Here is an 18091-nt window from a genome sequence, read left to right as displayed (position 1 = left end):
ATTGGTGGTAGTTTTTCTTTCCACTAACATAAAGCCAATACATTGCTATGTTGTGTAAATTATTGCCCCAAAAGGATTTGAAAAGTTTTTGATTTACTCTTTGGTAACCACCATTGTGCTGTATCCCAGGAAATGCGGCGTAAAACATAGAAATTAGTCCTATCCAGTCGAATCCCATCTAATCCCCATCCAACAATTATATTGCTATTGTTGAGATAAACTTTGACTGCAGAAAGACCAGTTGTATTGGTTATCAGAGCCGTTATTCATACAAAATCTACATTTTATCAGTCGGCGTACTTTTTCAAATCAATCCATTCAAAGGCACCGTTTCTCACTTCTGTTTGCTAGGAAATACAGGGATTAAGTCTCTCGGTACGGTTGGAAGTGCTGTTGTGGAGTCATCAACACACACAATGTCTTTACTGTGGCGGTTTGGACAACGTTGTATCATTTCATTGTGCATACTGTAAAAGTGAAGGCTTTGAAGTTGTTGACGGAAAATGTGTGACACTTTTCGGTGATTTCGAAATAAACATTTGTAAATATTTAACTCGCTCACAAGCCAGGTCATAGCGTATGAGGATTTCATTTGCTAGAGTAGCTGGGACGGCATACAAAGTAAAAAAATCACAAAATTTGCTGCTTTTTCTGTTGCAGATGGTTTTAAGAAATGGGCTTTCAAATACGTCAGATTCCAATTGGTTATTATCTTGTGAGCACTAATTGCTACTTATCAACATTACATAACAATAGGAAGTCCCTTTAATACTCACTGGTAGTTTTGGCAAGGGGGTTAAGATTTGTGGGAATTCCAAAGTGTAAACATGTCACAACCAATCCCAGCCCAGTCTCGTAAATTCAGCCGCATTCAGATAAATTTCTGGAGAATTCGCCAACAGAGCTAACCCTTCTCCACAGAGTTTCTGAATTCAATACTTGCGATTGCGTGGTTTCTGTGACCTTTCAACCTGTAGACACTTTTGGTTTTGGAGTCACATATTTTCCCATTGATATCATTGTTCATTTTTTCACATCTTCCTCCTCTAATCCTTTCTTAATATAATCCACCACCCTAGGGCTAGGATTATCTGTCATAAGACCTTGGAATGCATTGTCATTTTAAAATAATCTTCAACACTGTTCTCAGTCCCATGTGGTTCTGCAGAATTCGTCACCTGTTCGCGATGCTGAATTTCACAAACTTAAGAGCTATCATTTGCAAAGTTAGTGCTGGAAAAGTATTGTGGCAGACAAAAAATAAATGAAAATTTGATAAATCCAGCCTTGGTATTGATAATATGTGAAAAGAATTTGGGATGTTGTGCACAAAGATCAGCAAAGGATATAATACAGTGTATTTCTGTACAGTGCAATCAGGCTACCAAGTGTAGTGTGGCCAGTTTTTAGCAAAAACAACACGTAGCATCACATTTCTCTTCACAAAGCCCTAGCCTTGCTCCATTTCCAAAATACCACAGAAAGCTGCACACGGCACACCACAGATACCGTTGTATGGATTTCATAGTTACAAGCATAGGCTGCATTTCAAGCAGAAATTTTACCAATAGACAGCATGTCAAGTTATGTGGAAATATAGCACTCACATTGGGAACCTGTTCAAGACATCCAATACCTGTGCACTGAAGTCATTGCTGTGGTATTTTCAATATGGCCGACTGTCCACTGTGTACATCCATTCATGTATGTCCATTCCATTGTCATCAGCAATTGTTCTTGCCTGCAAGGAATTTAAACCCCATCTTCCCCAAGCTTTGGTAAATGCTCATTGTTATCAACAGGATGGATGGATCTTTAAATTTTAAAATGGGGGTGAATGGGTTGTTTTTTTCATGTGAAATCATGTCAAAATATATCTGGTAAATTGGTTACATTCTACTAATTCTACTAATTAATTAAAATACGAAAGAAAGTAAACATAATATTTTACCCATTAGGTCAGACTGCTTTGTAAACCTCAAGTTGTTCATGTTAAAATTGAACAGCACTCTATAAAACAAGATATCATCAATTTATGTGAATATGGTGGCTGTGATCAGAAAAAGTGAAGTCTCCATTGCATATATATGGTTTTCAGCACAAATTTATCTATTCCTTTCTTGAGTTTTGAATGATACAAACCTTCATTTGAAGTACTTAACTTTTAATATTTAAAGTTATAATCACATGTCTACAATCACCACCCTATAAAACATTAACAAATAACAATAGTTTAGATCTTGATTTATCAAACTCTGTCATGTTCAGCTAAGTTAGAAAATCCATTGTAAAATTAAGCAAGAAAGAAATATTTCTTGTCTCTGTTGTGAAATATAATTAAACCATATAGTGCTACGCGCAACAGTTTTTACTTCCAAAGAAAAACTGCTCCCTTGCTGTGAAAAATATTTCAATCAGTTGTGGTTTTAGAATCACCAATTATCTCAGTTGAGACATGCTCCGTACTGTTGGTCATTGGAATGTGTAGTTTGTGTCCTCCAATGCCATGCAACAAATTTAGCACATGTCTTTGATTAGATTTGACAGAGCAGTTCAATGACATATCTGTTACATGCAAGACCAGGAGGAATTGATTACTCATTTAGAATATTGCATCTGCAGACTGTGTATTTTAGGCACGATTTTATAGTATATTGAAATTTACAATGTTTGGCAAAATTGACATGCCTAAATTCAACTTTTCTGTGCGAATCATTTGAGAAAGATGTTTGTCCGGAAAGGGAGGGGTATCATCCACTGATTTATCTTTCAAAATTCTCAGCAGCACGTAGCACTGATCACTAAGAGATTTACTCTATCATGTATACAATGCACTTTACACAGGAAGATGTGAATTGAGGACACAGGTGGTGTCATCAGTCTTTCAAGAAATTACAATAGACAAGTGGCAATGTGTGTGGTGCTCCACCGAAGTTTGTTTTGCAATTTGAAAAAAGATGGTTCAGTCATCTCCTTTGTCTGTGCTGTATACAAGAACCTTCACTGCACATTTCCGAAATAGTTGTTGGGCTGTATGTGGGTTTTTTTGCAACTTTGAATAAAAAACAGACAGTGAAACCACCCCTATTAAACCTTCTCTGACACATCTCCAATTGTACGGGTATCCTTCCATTACCATTCTTTAGATGTCTCCAATTGTACAGCTGTGCGTGACACAAAGTAATGGCTAGTGCTTCGGGCTTCTTGACATCAGCTGCCACTTCATTGACCTTAGGTTGACCTTTCAACTGTTATCTTAGCTTCTCAGGACCAATGTTGTGTGTTTGTCATATTGTTTTAAAGTTTGATCTCAGTAGAGAAAACAGTGGAAAAGTATGAATGTTGTTGTTTCAACACATGTTTACTCTGCATAAGCTTTCTGTTGAGTGGTTGTCCAGACTGAGACATCACACCTAGGCATTATTCCAAGACACTATAAGGGTAAAGGGTTTGTTTTGTCGATGAGAAAGCTTATGACCTCTGACCTTGTTATATTTCGTTTTGCATTGAATAATTGTTTTCTCAAAAGGTGTAGAAAAAACCTTGGTTGATAAAATACCACAGACGAATTAACTTACATGAATTTCTGGTTTTCTGTCGTTTCGATGTACAGGATTTAAGGAATGGAAGTGGGAAAGCATTAATGCACAGAGGAATGAAGAATAAGAAGTCACCTGGTTTGGTAAAGAGTCTCTCAAAAGAGGTAAGACAGTCTTTCCAAAAATACACATATGCACAAATTCACATACATGCAGGTCAGGTCTGTCATGTAACAAGGATTCCCATTGGTTGATTAGTAGTTGTCTTACAATCAGCTAACCATTCAGTGCATAGATTGCAAGTGTCAATTTGTTTGGCAAAACAGTATAATAAAAACCAACAAACCTAAATTGGAATTACAATTTACAGTAGGTCTGATACTGTCCAGACTCCTGTGTTGGATGTAATAAATTGTTTTGATAAATTTTTTCAACTTTGCAGACTTTGAGTTGGTTTCTCAGAATTTCACATCCTTGAAATAATATTACAATTCATGCATAGAAGAGTATTCTGGCTTTGAATAAACTGCTTGTCATAAACCATTCAGCATACACAGACTTTATGCACTATTACATGTGATGGTTTGCTTTACAAAAGCATTTTTGGAAAGTATTTTTGTAAAGGTATGTCATTGGTCAGTCAGGAAAGCCTTATAGCTAGATATGCGGACTTTTCAGTGTCCAAAATAGATGCTCTGAAATGCTCCACATTCATGTCATACTACTGCCTATACATTTCAGCTTCATGGCAGAATTAACCCCTACCAGCAGATATTGGGTTTCTGAAATAAAGAAAACGAAAACATTCTCACTTTCCTTTGTAAATATTATAATTAGCATCTCGGTCCACTGAGATGGGTTACACAGTGTTTGAATGTGTGATGCAGCATTTTCTGTTCAAACCGTTCTTATGAATTGAGAATGCTGATGAAATATTCATGTTGTCTGGGCATGGAAACAATGAGAGCCCCCACATGTAAATATTGATCAGCATGTCCAAATCGCCATTTCTGCGTTTGTTGCAAACTGGCAGCCATGGCGAGACCATTGACCTGGTTTTTCTACTGCAAGAGAAATTTGAATTTTTTCGGTGTCGAGTTTTGAAGTATTACAGCTGCTTGGTTCTAGATATATCCCTTTTCCTGCCGAGCGCCCTTGTCCGTTATTCTCCCAAGTCAGTAGAAAACCGCCCCATAATATGTGCCTGCAAAAGATTGGCTCTCGTGCATGTTATCCTGCCAGCCATTTCGGCAGAAATCGCCCATTTTCAGGGTAGTTTTAGCCGTACTTATACGTGTTAGACTTCGATAATTTCTACATGCCCGTAGACAGGGGAAGGAGCTCAAGGGTTGCTGCAGAAAAAAATTGAGGTCACCGGCTTTGTTTACCCCTGGGAGTGCGTCATTTTATTGCCGTTTCATGTTTATTTTTTCGGAAATAAACTCCTTCAGTATTACGCACGTCCGCTAGGCACAAACATCACCTCACTCGTCTGTTAGTCAGAGGCCCTGAGGGTCGTGCTAGGGGTGCAGAAGCACCGGCAAACCTGTCCTGTTTCCCCAGGGTAGGGGCAATTGAATACGTACCTCCAACGACTTGGCAGTGTAGCACAAAAACTACGTTTTTGCCGTTGTATTAACGACATGGCTGAGCCATTGAAGCACAGCTTTACGTAGTTTTGCCAGCTCAGTTGGGAGTTGGCTTACGAGTGTTACCGTTCATTACTGACTTAATCGAGTGGTCCTCAGTCAGGTACGGGTTTGTACCGACATGGCTTGGGCTGCAGCTAACCAGTGATAACCAGTCACTACCCCAAGTCTTCAGTTCACTTTTGCGATGCACGGGTGCAACGCAATATGCTTCCATTGTTCTAGCCATCGACGTGTCCACATGCTGGCAGCCATATTGTACTGCTAGCTGGTTTGCATAACAAAAGCAGTCCCTGCTAAATGCAGACGTTATCCCCGTACATGTAGCATATTGACCTCATGTGCCCTTTTGAATTCTCTGTACGCAAACAGCGTACGTAGTTACCAATGCATCGGCAAGAGGATACGTTTGCCTGCAAACCAGAGCCAGTACTTCGGACGGTGGAATAAATAAAAAATCCAAAGCTACGTCCATTGAATGGCACGGCCAAGGCAGTGAAGGACGTTGCCTGGCTTGAACTTGCAGAGCTGAAGCCCAGCTTAGTACGTCGGACACCAGTTTGTAATGGTATTTCCGAGTCGTTCATATCCGTTCCATGGGAGGAACAAGTCGAGGCGTCCCGTCAAAAATACGTTCTCATTTTCAGTCACGCACAACTGAATAAGTGACTTTCGTCTCGCACCATCGGCATATCTGCCAAGTCGTTTGCAAGAGGTAGCCTTCTAGATTAGCATTGCCGAGTTGGTCAAGTTCGGCAGCAATCTGTATAGTGCCAGGCAGCCAAGTACGTCCAACTCCGCCAGAAAACGTCATCATGCTATCCTGCCAAGTCCGCTAAAAAGCGGTAAAAAAAAACCAGCCCCCTCGGGTGTGGGGGACTGGCAGACAGCTTTCTGCACCTTTCCCTGTCCTTGGACTCCCTGTGAACCCATTTCGAGAGCAAACGCCGTTCCTCGCCCAAAACCTGTCCTCGAACGACCCCTAGCGTGAGCAAGGGTTTGCTACACGTAGTTCCGTCGACTAGGCAGGAAAGGGGGTACCAAAAAGGAGCCCGATTTCCACCGCCTTAGGAGGATAACGGCCGTGGCTGCTCAGCTTCTAGCTACACCGAATTTCAAGCGGATTTTCACCGACTTGGCAGGAAAAGGGTTAAAGTTATCAGGCATGATAGTGATTTGTGTTCTGTGGAGATGTGTGTCGTCACATTGGAGAAATAAACTCTCACAACAGCTGAAGTTTCTGCTCAAGCACAAATTATTAATGTGATCACCCATGTTAGTGCTGTGGGGTCTTCAATACTTACATGTAGTCATACCGAGGAAATACATTTCCATCCTTAGCTGACAGTGCTGTGTTTTGACAGTGACATCCTGATTTACAACATCTGCCTTGTGCTAAAATTGACGTTCAGCTGTGGAGGAAACGACATCAGGATGTGTTGTATCTAGGCACTTCAAGTTACAATTGTGACCACTTATGTAGGAAGAATGTCTGGTTTCATTCCATTGGTTTGAATCAGTGGTTACCAGGGCAGCAGACGAGTGTATCGCGATAGGCTGACATTGGACCTCACAGCGTGTGTTTGAGAAACATACCTCTGAAACTTAATGGTTTGAAAAATCTTGAATTTTGTGAGTTTAAGTGAGTGTCATCTAAATCATTAGGCTACAGGTGCTTTGTCTATTTACTGAATGGTATCTAAGGTTATTAATGATATTGTTGTCAAGTATATTTGTGCTTCAAGTGTCAACAATGTGACAATACTTGCTTATGTCTTTCCTGTAAGTCATTGAAAAATGTCTGAAAAACGAAGGAAAAATCACACAAGATACCCGTACAAATTAACTGAAATTGTCTACATATTTTAGGTTCTTTTGAACAGTGTTTGAGACATTTTGGAGAAAAAAATGTTTCTTTGGCCTTTAAATTTTGTTGGGACTTTTTCATGATACTGTAAATTACAGGCTTTTTTATAGACAATATAAATGGGAAAGATTCCACACAAATACCGAAAGTATGACACTGACAAAAATGAAACAAGATGTTTGTAAAGACTGTTACCCTGTATACAAATGGAGAGGTCATTCAATGTTGACACTGAAAGTAGAACTCTCACACACCTTGTTAAGAAGTGGCTGATTGGCCAAGCCACTTACAAGGTATACCTTCTTATAGATTTCAGCAGCCAATCATTTCGGCAGTTTCTTATTCTATGGAAAACTTTGTGTCCTTGCCTTGATAAAAATGACAACCTACACCACAGGAATTAACACTTGGCTTGGAATCACATTCTGGACGTTGAAGTCACTGCAATCCATGTTATCATCGCCGGTAATAGCAACACATTGCACATACCACAGTCCATGGCGCCTGTGTCGAGTCACACTGTCTGTCACAAGCATATTTTATCAAATTTGGAATCGAAATAGACCAGTTTTATGGCATACTGACTTTTTGAGTGTTTGCATCGGGTCCATTAACGTCAGACCTGCTCAGCTGTTTTTTTGAATTGAGTAGAAATTAATGAATTCTTAGTTTAGGCTTTGTACCATTGTGTAATATTTGGTCAGTTTTGATCGTATCTTATCATGAACAAAATCACATTGAATTCTTAAAGTGGTTCCACTTCATGCGAGTTTGTTGACCAAATTAAATTTCATTCAGCTAGATGAGAATCATAGAACATAATGTCTGATCTGATCCAATCATTAGAGACTAATTAACATTGACCCTTTTCCTGCCGAGCGCCCTTGTCCGTTATCCTGCCAAGTCAGTAGAAAACCGCCCCATAATATGTGCCTGCAAAAGATTGGCTCTCCTGCATGTTATCCTGCCAGGTATTTTGGCAGAAATCGCCCATTTTCAGGGTTGTTTTAGCCGTACTTATACGTGTTAGACTTCGATAATTTCTACATGCCCGTAGACAGGGGAAGGAGCTCAAGGGTTACTGCAGAAAAAAATTGAGGTCACCGGCTTTGTTTGCCCCTGGGAGTGTGTCATTTTATTGCCGTTTCATGTTTATTTTTTCGGAAATAAACTCCTTCAGTATTACGCACGTCCGCTAGGCACAAACATCACCTCACTCGTCTGTTAGTCAGAGACCCTGAGGGTCGTGCTAGGGTGCAGCAGCACCGGCAAACCTGTCCTGTTTCCCCAGGGTAGGGTCAATTGAATACGTACCTTTAACGACTTGGCAGTGTAGCACAAAAACTACGTTTTTGGCCGTTGTATTAACGACATGGCTGAGCCATTGAAGCACAGCTCCACGTAGTTTAGCCAGCTCAGTTGGGAGTTGGTTTACGAGTGTTACCGTTCATTACTGACTTAATCGAGTGGTCCTCAGTCAGGTACGGGTTTGTACCGACATGGCTTGGGCTGCAGCTAACCAGTGATAACCAGTCACTACACCAAGTCTTCAGTTCACTTTTGCGATGCACGGGTGCAACGCAATATGCTTCCATTGTTCTAGCCATCGAGTGTCCACATGCTGGCAGCCATATTGTACTGCTAGCTGGTTTGCATAACAAAAGCAGTCCCTGCTAAATGCAGGCGGTATCCCCGTAGCAGACAACGCATTGACCTTATGTCCCCTTTTGAATTCTCTGTACGCAAACAGCGTACGTAGTTACCAATGCGTCGGCCAGAGGATACGTTTGCCTGCAAACCAGAGCCAGTACTTCGGACGATGGAATAAATAAAAAATCCAAAGCTACGTCCATTGAATGGCACGGCCAAGGCGGTGAAGGACGTTGCCTGGCTTGAACTTGCAGAGCTGAAGCCCAGCTTAGTACGTCGGACACCAGTTTGTAATGGTATTTCCGAGTCGTTCATATCCGTTCCATCGGAGGAACAAGTCGAGCCGTCCCGTCAAAAATACGTTCTCATTTTCAGTCACGCACAACTGAATAAGTGACTTTCGTCTCGCACCATCGGCATATCTGCCAAATCGTTTGCAAGAGGTAGCCTTCTAGATACGCATTGCCGAGTTGGTCAAGTTCGGCAGCAATCTGTATAGTGCCAGGCAGCCAAGTACGTCCAACTCCGCCAGAAAACGTCACCATGCTATCCTGCCAAGTCCGCTAAAAAGCGGTAAAAAAAAACCAGCCCCCCTCGGTGTGGGGGACTGGCGGACAGGTTTCTGCACCTTTCCCTGTCTATCGACTCCCTGCGAACCCATTTCGAGGGGAAAAGGCGTTCCTTGTCAGAAAACCTGTCCTCGGATGACCCCTAAACGCACAGGGGATAGCAAAACGTAGTGCCGTCGACTTGGCAGGAAAGGGGGTACCCAAAAAGGGTCCGATTTCCACCGGGTTGGTAGAATAACGGTCACCAGTACTTAGATTCTGGCTACACCGAATTTCAAGCGGATTTTCACCGACTTTGCAGGAAAGGGTTAATGTGCTGCACATAATGTTGCTAATTTGTCTTCACAACACAGTTTTCATGGAGGCATAGGCTTGTGATTACTACTAGGGTACTCATATCTTTTGTAATATTCAGCCACACTGTTTTAAATCAAATTTACAGTTTTCTGTCTCTTTGTCTTCTGTTTTTGTTGTTCTTTTGTTACCATGACAGCAACAAAGAATGAACAGCTTCATGTCTGATTTTGATCAGATTGCATTAAGTCGTATCAATGATGTTATATCACAAATAGGTTGATTCCAAATCAGGATGTGATTTGAAATGTTTAAGTTTGGCATAACATTATACATACTCCAACAACTTGGATGAAACTAAAATGATATTCAATATCTTCAAATAGCAAATTATCAATAGGATTTTACACAGGTGCGGCATCAAATTTTTCCGTTGTTCAAGTCTTCACATACACCTGTACTCAAAGCAGCTGTCTTGCAGGGGACTGCTGTCCAATGGAAAAAAGCTGTTATGTAAAATTCTCAAGTCCGTCCCTGATTAGAAACCGAACACAATGGTGATAAAATCTTTGCACTTTGACCCAATATTTACGAGAGCTAGATATGGATTATCGATTTCATCATTTTGAAAGATACGAAACAATTAGGGAACGGTCTTTATATTCACAGCCTTGTACAAAACATGCTGTAAAGTGAAGGAAGCAAGCCAAGGGTTTATAGCATTTTGTGAAGTACGTGACGGTACAAAGTTTTTTTATAGCAAGAGATGACGTCACTGAGGTTTCATTAGCTGAAAGTTACACGGTGATTTTGGCGATGAAGTTGTTAGCGCACACTCCAAGCAATATTCCCACACTGAGACGCTGGGTGCAAATAGTTGACTCTGGCAGTTCATTTGAAATGATGGATATTGTCTACGCATTTGTGTCTACCATCAGACTCTTTTGGGTTAAGTACTCATAGGGCAAACTCTTTGATTTTGTGAAGACACGGTGATTAAAACAGGAAAAAGTGACGTGTAAAATGTGTAATGAACATCAAAATGTTTTCACCAATGCTATTTTTGCAGAAAAATATTCAGATGAATTTGAAAATGAAGAAATGGTTATAAACATGCTCAGCCCATTCCAAAATATCACATCTTGCAATATGCCTTGCTAAGCTACATTGATGCTTTACTGACTAAAGAAATTCTCTTTGGCACAAGAATATAAATACCGGTACATCCACTAGTATCGGGCTGATGCAAGTAGAGTTCCAGAAATTCCTAAATTGACTCAATGAGTTCAGACATGTCATAATTTGGAGGGGGGACACTTGTATCTTAGAAGACAAAAAATGTTCATCCCTGATTGTGTGACCACCCCTTCACATGATTACATGTCACATCCTGATAGTTTCAATACAGTTTGTTGAAATGTCATCACAACTGGCAGTGTTTGCATGCATAGTGAATAAAGAATGTGACATGCATTTCATAATAACTGCATACTTTTATTGATTTGTGGGCGTTGAAAGAACTGGTCTGTAATCTGTTAAAAAATCGTGTTAAAATGTTCAAGCTGTGTGTGTTCTTAGATTTTACATGGCTGCTTCTGACTACAAGTAACATTTTGAAATAATTGTATGATGTTTCCAGTTTCATCATTCCAATGATAGGAATGCACTCAAGCAATAATAGCTCACCTACAAGCAGTATGTATTTACATGTAAATATATATATGCAGTCATGTATCCTGGTGCGAAATTAAATACCTCTGTGTCGGCCATGAGCTTTCTTCAACATTTTTCTATCGATCAAGTGGAAGTAGAAATAGTTAAGATAGGTTTATTTGTCAGTCACAACAGAAGAACAAAATGTTGGGATGATTGAAAACTTTACTCGTGCAGTAACATGGCCAGTTCTGTTGGTTGAAATCAACATTTTGAGTTTTTCTCAAGAAAGAAAAAAATGTGTAAAGATCAGTATAAGGGGTGTCTAGCCAGTGTAGGTGGCATCTCATCAATTGACATCATCAATGAAAATTAATCAACTTTACAGTCTGCCAATGTTACATCGTGTACAGTCAGAGGCAAATGATGCACCATTTGTAGGGAGTCATTATCATCTGATATGCGTACTGAAACAATGCTCATTAACACGCTTTGCATAAATGAAAGCAATCCTGGGTCAACATAATTAAAAACGCTGTTGTTATGTAAATGATTCGGTTAAGGAAAGAAATCTAGATGGACTGATGGCAGGTATTCATTGTACAATAGCTCAGAAAAGGGTGTGATGACTTTATGTTGCTCTGTGTTGTACTCACCATTCGATGTCCGTGATAGACATTCATGTAGGGAAAAAAGTAAAAAACGTGTCATTTTCATCTTCATCATGGATGGTGTCTTCATCATTGATATAAAAGATGCCAATCCCTGCAATGAGTAAATCTAAATAGCAAATTTTGTTATAGTTGAAACTTGTCATTCAACAGAAAATGTTTTATTCATACTGATGTACCTGTTATCTGATTTTGGAAGTTGACATATGTGAGCTTCAAAAAGGGATATTAAAATGCACTTCTGTGAAAAGTTTGTCAAACTAACTCTAAGAATTGCAACTGATTGTAAACCAATAGGCCGAATACCAATTTCAAATGGCTTCCAGGTGTTTATACTTCCAGTTGTTTTTCCTAATGGGTTAAACTCTGAAAATCTCTTTGCTATCATTGTGTAGTCTTGCTAACCAGTCTATCAATATTTTGATCACCAAAGATTGACCCCCGGGGCAATGCCTGGGGAGTGTGTCCTGGCAACTAAAAATCAACTCTAAGATTCAGTAGAAAGATTTTCTGCGTCAGAACTCGTCAGTCAATAGATTTTAACAAGATCAGGGCTTGGACATTCTTCTGACGACCTGCTCAGTACTGTGTACGAACACTGGGCTGTGTGAGACATAACATCTACGCAGTGGGGTGGCCATTGGCTGATAACCTTGCAGAGGTCAAAGGTCGCCCGTCTCTCCACATATTTCAACAAGTGCTCTGATGTGATGACAAATAACGTAATGTGGATTTAATGGAAGGGCAGACCCAGCTTAGCGGAGACCATTTACAATTGTGACTTGTCAGAGATAATATGTGCCCGGTATTTGCAGATGTCCAAATCTGAATTTTTTGTTGCAAAATAAATTCCACTTCACTGGGTCAGGATCATGGAAATTCATACACACTCACAACAGAGTTTGACCAGTGAGATTCCAATAGTGAACTCACTGTTAACCATTCAAATCACATACATGTAAGCAGGGGAGTTCAGCAGCCAAGTTATAAAAGAAATTGAGATTTAATTAAACTTTTACATTTCCTTACCGATGAAAATGAGAATATAACAGAATGTACTATAAACAGGTATTAAATAAAGTCAGTTGAGCAGTTTATGTATTCAAACATGCAATGGATTCAGGCAGTCCTTCATTTTGCATTGAGCAATTTTCCAACCAACTGTATAAACAGTTTTTAGGCTCAGCAAGACAGACATAAATTAGGTGTTCCTTCTCCCATTCTGAATGCAAAACACTCCCAAGTGCAGTTCTAGATGCTCCAAATTTTGCAATTTGAACAACGTGATTTGAGTAGGATCTTAACTACACACAGACATTGCCTGTGTGAGATGTTGATGAAAGTACTTCAAACAGTTTTGGGAAACATTTAAAAATATTTTTATGAGAAATCTCAAGTTCGGATATTTAGTTTTAGAAGCGTGAACAATTCTTGCATTGAAAAGACTGCTTCAATATTTTTTATAAATCTTGTATTTCATTCAACAGCTTATCAGTTAGTTTGTCTTTCTGTCGAATTCCCAGGCAGAAAAAAAATCGAAAGAACCCTCATGTGAAGACTACTAATTCATAACTTGCATTCATTTATTATATCATATTATTATATTCGACATCTGTTTTATTCCTCAACAAAAGCTACAGTTACTTTTCAATGTTATGAAATTTTTGTGAAAAGACAAAATATTTATTGTTTTGATCCGTTACTGATCAAACTTTACATGCATGATGAATGGTATTTGATAACCCTTTGACAGTTTGATAATAGAATTATTTCAAAAAAGTACAACCATGCAATGCTTGTTGTGGTCTGATTTGGCTTCTGATTGTCAATTCAGATTATTATTACTGTAGAGAAAAATATAACTTTGAATGATCTCTAAGTTTTCACCAAAACTTTCACTAAAATTCTAGTTATAAACATAGATTTACATGCAAACTACTTCTCTGTATTAATATATTTGTTATGTAGCTGTGACAAGCAAAGTCAGAAATGACTGTACCCCACTTTTAAATTGGAATTTCTTGAATTTCTACATTGAAATGACAAACACAATCTAATACTCTTTCTCCATGTTAGTTATAATTCACCTCTGCCAGATTGAAGTTGATTGAAAATAAATATTTTGTGAATATGCAGTTAAAACTGTCTCGCAAGTTTCCTTTGTTTTGATAAATAGTCCATTGTGTGCCCACCTGTTCTCAGAATGGTAACCATAATTTTTCAATCATCAAAATAAGTCAATATTGTAAATAGATCGTACTTAAAAATTTGTAATATTATGTTTTTGGCAGGAAACAGGTGTTTAACAAAATTCAATTTTTGCCATAGAGGATTTCCAATGGAACGTGTAATTTTAATGCATTACAATGTTGTAGTAGATTGTCAGACAAAGTGGTGCAGCGAATTTCTTTTTTTCACAATTTTAATACATACAGCCCTTTTACATGGTAATTACAATAGAAAAACAGAAAATAATAGAAAAAAACAGATTTGCCAAAATGCCTGTTTTTCCTGTCATGTATCAGCACGTAAGCTTTGCCATGCCCCATTTTTAGCTACACATTGATAGGCATGGTAGAGCATGCTGAAGGTCCCTTTGCAAAAGAGTCTGATTAAATAAGATCAAACTTCAAAATATATCGTCATGGTATTGCTGAGTAAGGAGTAAGTGAGCACTTTATGGGATACCATAAAACCATGCACTTCAGTGGTCCAGTACATGTAGCCTGCACCCTATCCCTGCATAGTATTATTTGTAAGACACATAGCCACAACAGTGCGACAAGTTCAAGAACCACTTTTAAGTAATTAGTCCCATCACTCAGCAGTCCACAAATCAGCCTCCTGTAGAAACTGGATGTTGCCTTTCAGTGGCCTTGAACTTATTCCAAAGTCATACACTCAGCTCACACTTGACACTTCACCTTTTGTTGCCAGAACAAAGCCGACATACATTAGCAAAGTGTATCAGATCTACTTGGTGTGTGACTCAGCTGTTACTGCATTGACTGAAATTCCAGTTTAGTGTATTGTTCTATCTAACCACGGGTTTTTGTCCAAAGGTTGTTTTTGTCCAAATATTGTTAACTTATAAAATCTGGTTGGTGCATTTTCAGCTTGACAGTACCTGCTATCAAGTCAATGCAAGAAAAGAAAATGTTACTTTCTTAGCTGAGGTAAACCTTTCTTATTGCAATAATCTAGTTTCTTGATAATCTTAACGTTTACAAATTGTGTCTTCTCTCATTGAAGAGGAATGTTTATTTCTTGTCCATACTTGTTTCAAGGGTTTGAATTCACGTCTTAAAGAAGTCAACCAGGTCGTGTTGAGCAATTAGGTAGTACTCTCTGCAAAGCAATTACAGGCCATTTTAAAGATAAGAGTTTTACAAAGTACTGTACTGGTAGGCTACTTAAATATTCCATTAAGACACCAGAGTCTGTTTATGCATACAATACCATTGACAGCTTCCACCGCTGTTCAGGAAGCTGAATTGTCATCCGTGTTCTTCAGTTGTAAAGATTTGGTAAAAATAGATTCAGCTTTGTCAGCATTAATGCTATGGTTACTATTGAAAAAACATACCGTTTTGGTATGCTGTATATAGAAGTTAGGAAATCTATGTCCACTTTGGTGGTTGCCCGATGAGTAGATCAATATGACTCCAGCTTCCATGTTTTCTGGTTTGCCAATTCTACATGCTCTCTGTACTAGACAGGTATGCATACACTCTGCTTGACCAGTGTAATGGCAGAAGTTGATGGTCAAAGCAGAATATTTAGTGGGTTCTATCTCAGGCCACTAGATTTGTACCCTGTGTCTGTATCAAAAATTGTTTTGGAAAAAGATAGCAGTGTGATGATGCACGCACGTATCAGTAATACTGTATAGTAGAACTGGTACAGGCCTATTTGCAAATTTTGTTTTATCTGCCTTTTGGTTTTGTGTCATTTTCTGTGACCCTTTTTCAGTACACACAGCAATACACTGCAGATAAAAGGCGATGTCTTGATACAAGTTTTGGCTGAATTCTGACCCCGGCCTTCGGAAGAAGTGTTTGCAAAGCAGAAATGTGCAAACACTCTCGGAAGAGTTGATCCATCCATGAAAGGCTGGATGACATCTCACATGCTGAAATTGGATTTTGATTGGATCAAGTGGCTCTCCTTTGCAGCGAGTGTCATTGTTGTTGTCAAGGCCGGGATCCAGATGGGATTAGTCGCAAAACAACAGATGATAATAATTCACAGATCAAGTTGGTGCGACTCTCTCAACACTTGCCATGGTTACTTTTGTACTGGGGAGAGGGACAGGCTTGGTGTTCCTAAAGTGGGCTTTTAGATTCCCTCAAACAGTAGACTTGGTAAAACTCATTTTGAGTGACATTTTCTAAACGACGGTATTTTTCATCCTGTGGTATATCCACTTAGCTAACATGGCATGTCACTGACCCAGTTAAAATCACCGTGACCCAGAGACTGAACATTCCTTGTTGTATACTCTATACAAACAAACAAGAAAAGTAGCATTTTTACAGGATGACATGGTGTAACATTTTGTAATCCCCATGCCGTTAGAGTAAGTGTACAGACTCCCACCGCCTGATGTACTGAGTTTTCTGATATAAAAATCAGCAAAATAAAGTCAACCTTGCTACAGTTCCAATTGGCAGCATAACATACACTAAGCAGACATGTTCACCTTACAAGGTCTTTAATCCCAGGACAGATTTTGTTCAGCCCATCCGATAGAAAGTTTTGGGAGCACTTTAAGTGTAATCTACTTGCCTGGGGCTTGGTTTTCAGTGTTTGTTAAAGTATGGTTCAGTGGATTCACCAGAAGAATTTTACGCTCAGTCGTAGCTGTGTATATGTGGCTTTGATATCGAAAAATATTTCAGAATTGTACACTTCTAACATAAGTGTTATGGTTAGACTGGTAACACAGTATTTATCAATTCTGACGTTGGAGTAAACGGTTTCAGTGCTCAACAACTTTTAATCTCTTGTATATTTGAAGCCTGGCAATGTCAGACAGTAGTTTCTTGGTCTCCAGTTATCTCTAATTTTGGTGTCATCAAGTGAGCTTAATTAGATTCAGTGATGATTGCGTGTTGGTTTTACTGTATGAATTAAATCACAGGATTTGTCCCAAATCCTGGGACAACCCAATTAGTGTTTTGTCAACAATGGTCTTGTAGAACCCAACATCTTTGCAAGTCCAATTAATGGCTGCGAAAACACTATACACACCGTTGAGTGTTTTAAGTCGTTTAATCTCATTGTCTGGTGGACTTTCTGCAGAGAAGGGCCCACAACACACACCTTGGCAGAGCTCAATACTGTACATTGTATAAAGGGCACATAATGTACGTTTTTCTGCTGTATTTTAGAGGCAATTCAATTATTTCGGCAGTTCAATTTTGGACTGACAGTCTGCTTTTTGAATCACAATACATGTGCGTGGGCATTATCTTCTATGTTGTGATTGAAAGAGTTATCTATGGATCATGAAGACTTGTCTATAGTATTCCACAAGAATAGCCATTTTAACCTTTTCACTGCCATGGTTTAGTTTAACCCTGTACTTTCTATGGTGCAGTTGGACCGTTCTACTGGCAACTTTAGGGGAGGAAGGGCTAATAAAGGTACCAAACAATGCAAAGTCACAATAAAACATTTATAGCAATTTTTGTTCTTGACATCGTTTAATACTGTATTTGTCATTTGAGTAATTTTTCCATCTTTCTATTTTTTTTTTGCAGTCTCTAACAACATCAGATGGCGGTAAGTGAAATTGGTCATTTTTAGCCAGTCCTGTCAGATCAACAACATCATTATCAAGCTGCTTCTTAAAGGAAAACATGTCCGGACAGATTCCAGGATGAGGCAAAATACCCTTTGTCCGTTCAGAAAAGGTTTCTGTATCACCAAGCCAGTGAACACAATACAGAATCACCAAAGCTCTTCTGAAATGGAACATGTCTCGAGCGAAATCTATTATGCTGCCATTACTTTTTTCCATGCAAAATTTACCTGTACTTATCGTTAATTAGCTTTTTATAAACTAAACAGCAAGCATTGATTGCAAGGAGTCTCTAACACTCCCCAAACTTTCTCATGATCTGCCTCTAATGACAATTTTCACTGTGATTGTTTACTGACTTTTGTCATGATAACTGAGTTGACAGATTATCAT

At 39.0% G+C, this 18091-nt stretch overlaps 2 protein-coding genes across 2 annotated transcripts in view; both read left to right on the top strand.

Moving 5' to 3' along the window:
* LOC139120700 (regulator of G-protein signaling 12-like) overlaps positions 1-18091 on the top strand; it is a 35227-nt gene that overhangs the window by 12690 nt on the left and 4446 nt on the right. The window contains exons 3-4 of the mRNA XM_070685235.1: positions 3614-3703; positions 17658-17679. Coding sequence (XP_070541336.1) covers positions 3614-3703; positions 17658-17679 — 112 coding nt within the window. The remainder of the gene's footprint in view (positions 1-3613; positions 3704-17657; positions 17680-18091) is intronic.
* The window catches only part of LOC139120144 (regulator of G-protein signaling 12-like), a 435920-nt gene that overhangs the window by 417104 nt on the left and 725 nt on the right, over positions 1-18091 (top strand). The gene's annotated exons all lie outside the window — the stretch shown is intronic.

This window comes from Ptychodera flava, chromosome 20, assembly GCF_041260155.1.
Source record: "Ptychodera flava strain L36383 chromosome 20, AS_Pfla_20210202, whole genome shotgun sequence".
Classification (NCBI taxonomy): Eukaryota; Metazoa; Hemichordata; class Enteropneusta; family Ptychoderidae; genus Ptychodera; species Ptychodera flava.
Note: the sequence above shows the minus strand (reverse complement) of the source record. Positions and strands in the feature narration are given on the sequence as shown.